The following is a 5,874-nucleotide window of genomic DNA, read 5'->3' as shown; positions in this document are numbered from 1 at the left end:
AAAAATGGAACAAACTCACACATGATCTAATAGAAATTTCAGAGAAGTTGTAAGCGTTGTATTTAATACAAACGGCAACACGTTTCCGACATTCAGCACCTCCTTAGTCTTTATTTCACACGACTTTTTAGTATTTTTTTTTTACGTTGTAAAATAAAGATTGAAGGATCTAGAACATACACACTTCTCTATCGAGTAATATTCTGTCCAAACTATTTACGAAGGAATGTGTCAAGTATGTATTTGGGTTAAACATTAGTTTCCGGTTAAACATTCTAGGAAAGGTGTTTTTTCAAGAACTTTCAATCACTAAGAGATACTGATGTGATCAGCTTAAACCATAACTCTAAAAAAACATTAAAAACAGAACCTCAAGATTAAGATTCGATAAATAGTAGTATGTTTTACTGTGGTACATTTCTGTGTCGAAAATGAAGGAAAAAGACTTTGAACGGAATTATGGAAGTATTTATCCATATAAGCTGTTTTACTTAATGCGGGATAGCTTAAGCTTATGTCTCGCATAGGATTCAAGACGTTCGACCCAAAACAGTTTTTGGATGTTAGACGGAACAGCTTATTTAAAACATTTTTACAACACTAACTAATTAAAAAACGAAGCATGAAAAGAAAGAAAATATTAAAATCGAAAGTCACCTAAGTTTTAAAGTCTAAACTGGTGGGTAGGTATTAAATAGCTTGAAACAATATCTTATACGCTATGTAGTGTCGAAAAAGACTGTAGTGGATGTGTGTATCTGCTCAACAACGTTTAGTCTTGTTAAATTAAATAGTAGTGTGTCCTAAAAAGAGTAAATGCGGTCGTTAACAAACGGTTTTGACAAGTTGCATTTACAGTCGCTAAATCGTAGCCAAGTCTAATTACATATGGTAGTCGTATTACTTTTCTTTCTTGCGTAGCGTAAATTTTTATTAAAGCTACAGAGAACTCTCAGAGCACTTGCAATAAATGCTCTAGAAAGCAACTTTTAACATAAGACCCTGTCTTTTTTGTATGTAAATAAGTAGATCCTCAAATAAATTACAAATATTAAATTACTATGGTATGCATCCGTTATGTTTACTTTCTGCATCAATCCGGATCGGGTGTCCCCGTCCAGGGCTCACACATATGGACCGAATCCGGTGCAACAGGGTTCTTGACACCTTAGTCCACAGGCTTGTTTACCATTGTAATGGCGGACTTTGTGTAGTGTTATCTACAAAGGGGGGTTTCTTGTCTATCCCTTCCGTCGGTAAGGCCCCCTCTTGCTTTATGTGGGTTTCGTTTTAGTCTAAAACGGACTACGAGCAAGCACCTTTAGTTGCCTTTAAGTTTTAGTGAGAAGACGGGGGGCGAAGTGTCAGGTCTTTTGTGAGGCTGTAGTTGTTAACGGTTGGGAGGGGAGGAAGGGATAGGCGAGCGTTCGCTCTGGTTTAGAACGCATTTTTTATTGACCACTCGAGTTAAAAGCAATTGTATAAAGCAGATGTCTGTTTTTTTTTTGTTTTTATTGTTTTTTTTTTTTATTTAATGTGTGTTGTGTGGAATAAATCCATAGATCCTGCTGCGTTTTAAACTGGACTACTTGAACTTTTTGAGAAGGACACGCGTTAAACATTCGGAACTCCTAGCGGGTTTTGCAAACGTGTTTTTGCTCACTTTGAACCTATCAACCTCGAACTCCTCCTGCCCACAATGAAGGTTAAGGGTTCATTTCAACCTTTTTGAGGAGGTAACCTCCAGATATTTACCTCTTGAGAGAAGGGTTTCTGGGTCTTGCGACATTTGTTCTACCTTTTGGTCTTTGTCTTGGCACCTTGGTTTTATTGTAACTTTTTAGCCTAGTAGGCTTTTAGTTGTAAACTTCAGCGTGACTTTTATTTATAACCTTTAACTAGTACATCGCCGCCTCGGTCCAGACGCGGGGTTACCAAGGGAAACCGCAAGGGACGACTGGCAAGGGTTCGGCTGACGCTACTCAACTCTTCAAGATAGCGTTGGGCCGCGGTTGGCCTGGGGTTGAGGGCACTTTTAACCCGTTCCAGGCGCCATTTCGTTACTATCTACCTTGGTTTTTTTTTTAGAGGTTAGCCCAACTTGGATTGAGTCATGAGAACAAAAAACTCCTGATCCTTAGAATCGACGCATTTTTGACCTTACATACGTGGTCACGGGCTATCTGGTTGACTTCAAGTGGCAACCCAACAGCCTACCCATGAGAACTCGTTAACGCTCCGGGTGCGGGAAGGCCGACGAACTACCATGTGGCACTATTTCGGACCACCATCTAGTAGCTTCCCCATTTCGATCGGGCAGTGCATTTTTGCGGCAAACTAATAATTCAATATGTCACTGGACTTTGGGCTTTTTTTCTTCTTGGTTATATAACGGTCGGGTCGGTGTGCTTTGTGAAGCCCTGGTTAAAATGCCAGAGAAATGGGAGTGGTCCAGCCGTATACGTTGCCCGAGGAGTAGTGAGGGGTGTGCTAAGTAGGCCGCCCGGGTGCCAAAGAACACACCAGGGCGTTGCTCAAGTGCCAGGCAAAAATGTTTCAGAAACAAGTTTGGAGAGTAAAAAAAAGTTGCCGGATTGTTGCAAAAACATTTCTGGATTGTTGAGAAACAATGTTTCTGATGAAAATGTTGCTGGTGTGCACTAGGCATACTTGGAAGTCTAAAGCTCAACTGGTTTTCTCATCCGAGGCAGTTTCTATTTCTTCATGCTGAGACGTCAAACTGGAGGGACTATCTATTAAATTGGCGGTAGATTTGGTTCTCCGGTAATCATGTTTACTTTGTTTGGCAGTCGCCCGTTTAGTTTCGTGTTTGATGATTAGTTCACTCGTCAAATATTCTTCGCGCTTGATTTGATCTTTTAATTCGCTCGGAATATCTGGTATCAGCCATTGTAGAATGATCATACCAAACGATACAACGTTCTGAAACACCACAATGAAACCAAGACGAGCTGCCAGTAGTTTCCAGTAGTACCAGCTCCTTTTATATTTCAGGTGATTCGGTTCAAACCAAGGTGGGTTGCGATAGTTATGATAGCGACACATTGTTACGTTGATGGACGGATACAAAGGTCGCGCGGATTCTTGAAAATCACTCGTGTTGAAATAAGACAGTGTGTCGTTCAAGAAGCCCTCATCTGTGAAATTCTTACTCCCTAGAAACTTGTACATGATGCGAGGTATGAAATTTGACGTAAAAGCAATGAGGACTGCGTTTGAAATGACGGCCAACTTGGCGACGACATCCAACACTCGAAACCAGATTCCTATATTGGTCGCCCTGTGAGGTACAGGTCGTCGGTAGTACTTCAGGAACTTCTGGGCATCTAAACGTGTTTCAAAAATGTTATTGATGAGAGCAAACAGAGGTGCTAAGGGGAAGGCGGATACAAATAAGACGACAAAGCCGTATTGCAAAACCATTTCTAAATATTCAGGATACAAGCCTCGTGTTCCCCAGTCAAGAAGTTTGAAGTCTTCTAACCATTGTTTAGCTCTCGGATCAGTAGTTGTTGTTGACTTGGACGTTAGAGATGAATTCCTAATCAGTTCATCTGAGATAACAGAGGCTGTCTTCTTCAATGTTTTCTTCATTGAGTTCTGTGCTTTATCTTTGAGACTGGAAATCATGGCGAGGTTTCGGTTTTTCTCGCCATGTTCAGGAGAGCTATTGCCTTCACTTTTATTCATTGGTTTCAATTCAATGGCGGTTTCTTTGTTGAGCAATCTATTGGTATCATTGATTAGTTTGTCACTCTTTTTGGTAGCGTTGTCATTCCTTTGGTTTGTCTCAAGTTCAGTTTCTCCATTGTCACGGAGGTTGATGAGATCTGCATTCTTCTGATTTTCTGACAGATCATCACTAAGTCCAGTAGTGATCATGAACACGTTGTAAAGTTTCCAGAAGTATGGAATGAACATTTCTACGATGCTATTGAACGTCTGTTGCCCGACCATGATGACAGCAAGTTGAATAGAAAGCTCCATGAAGCAGCCACCGGGGGAACATTCTTCCTGTCGGAGATTAAACACCCTTGTGTACTTGGCTGGATAGCCAATGAACTTCCCCTTGAGGAAAGCGATGTAGAAAATACTAGTGTAGTAATTGACAAATTGGAACAGGTAGATCTTGATTGCTAGAGATTCATCAAATTCAGTCTGGGTTCTGAGATACTCGAATTCCGTCATGTAAGTTGCTAACCTCGCGTATACAAGATTCAATATTTGGATGCACACTAAATTGATACATGCCGCAGTAAAAGGGATAATGACGATGCCATAAGAGTTCATCCAGTCTGCTTTATGACTCAGGCTAAGTGTAGCATAGAGAGACATCCGATACAGAACAACACCAACTACAGTAGCCAATGCACACATGATCAGAATAAGAACGACAGAGAAACTCAAAATCCGAGTGGGCCACCTGATCCAAAATGGCGCGCGAGGTTCTTCAGTTCCGGTAATAATGTTCATAATGGTTTTCGTCCTTTTCAAATGACTCAATCTAGCGAGATAGCTTGGTCTGGGATGTTCCGCTTCCAATGTAAAGTGTGTCAAACCCCATCGGTGCGTAATAGCGGCGGAGTAACGTTTCCAAGATTCTAAGAATAACACTGCCCATATGGACATTAAAAAGGCAAATATCACAGAGAAAGTATTATCAAATAAGTACGTGACGCGGGCAGACTTGCAAGTATCACTAAGCTTCCAATAATCACACGTCCGATCACACAGGGGACACATAATGATATTCAACGTCTTGTTACAAATATCTCGACTCAAACTATCATTGTTCAACGTGAAGACGCCATACAGAAACACGGTAAGTCCAAGAATAGAAGCTGGTATTAGCATATGTGTGTAAAATCCTAGCCACACAAAGTAGAAAGCACATTTGACTCCTAAATATTCTTTGATTTGGTCTGCAGGTTGGTTTTTAATCCAGTTCCTCAGATGTGCCCATTCTTTATACAAGCTATACCTCAAGCTCTTCTCAGGATCACCGGTCGCCCAGTCCCCATCATGAAGAGGATAGGCTGCTTTGTAGATGCCATCCTCGATCAGTCTTTGAATGCCTACGTTTGCTAAGTCTTTATTGTTTGCTGTAAAACTTTGGCGGGATAGAATAAAGTCAATGATTAAACTGCGCGAGGGCGGACTTAGAAAGTCACTATTCTCTTCGTCAAACAGGTAATGTTTGGCTTTGGTGTATTGGGCTGTCAATGGTAACTTCTTCATAGGCATGTTAGCGGGCTCAATAGCAATACACAACTTTATGAACAATACGACAAAGTTGGCTGCTTCGGAGAGGATATTGAACTTCTTCGTGCTACCATCGGTATCATCATAACTTTTCATGGGCATTCTCAGCTTCATGATATCTGCATATGTGAGGAGAACACTTCTCGGCGCGTAGATCGTAACGAAACACAGATGACCATTGTGATGTTCTTTCAAAATCAACCCTTGCTTTTTCAAATTCTTCTCGAAGATGTTTCGTTTCATCTCGGCATGGTTGGCTTCTTGCTCCAACTCCTCGCGACGATTATACGGTTTGGCCCAGACCAGAATGAAATCCAAAGGCTCTTCCTCTTCAGTCTTGCCGGATCCCAGGTCGATGCTGATTGAAGTCTCATGTTTAGGAGATCCAGTAGGTCCGGTATGATTGTGGTCTACTTCAGCAGTGCCATCGTGACTATGGACATCGAAGAATATGTCGTCTTCTTCGTCTGTGCCCGAAGCTTTTAAATATTTCCTATCAGTCTCCATAGTGTAGAATGCGAACAAAAACTGTCCAACAAAATGTCATGAAATTTCACTATGCCAATATTTAGAGGTATTTGTTGTGCGTTT

General features: G+C 41.2%; 1 protein-coding gene across 1 annotated transcript; it reads right to left on the bottom strand.

The window, feature by feature from the left end:
• Positions 1-2,586: 2,586 nt before the first annotated feature.
• LOC103524104 (anoctamin-1) lies at positions 2,587-5,868 on the bottom strand. Its single transcript, XM_017449434.2, has one exon. The coding sequence runs from the start codon at positions 5,788-5,790 to the stop codon at positions 2,686-2,688; it is 3,105 nt and encodes a 1,034-aa protein (XP_017304923.1). The 5' UTR covers positions 5,791-5,868; the 3' UTR covers positions 2,587-2,685.
• Positions 5,869-5,874: the final 6 nt, after the last annotated feature.

This window comes from Diaphorina citri, unplaced genomic scaffold (assembly GCF_000475195.1).
Source record: "Diaphorina citri unplaced genomic scaffold, Diaci psyllid genome assembly version 1.1 scaffold104081, whole genome shotgun sequence".
Taxonomy (NCBI): domain Eukaryota; kingdom Metazoa; phylum Arthropoda; class Insecta; order Hemiptera; family Psyllidae; genus Diaphorina; species Diaphorina citri.
The sequence above is the reverse complement of the archived record's forward strand: the minus strand, read 5'-3'. Positions and strand labels throughout refer to the sequence as shown.

What these genes read in the sequence shown, in the direction of transcription:
- LOC103524104 (XM_017449434.2), bottom strand. Translation starts at nt 5,790, where the DNA reads ATGGAGACTGATAGGAAATATTTAAAAGCTTCGGGCACAGACGAAGAA.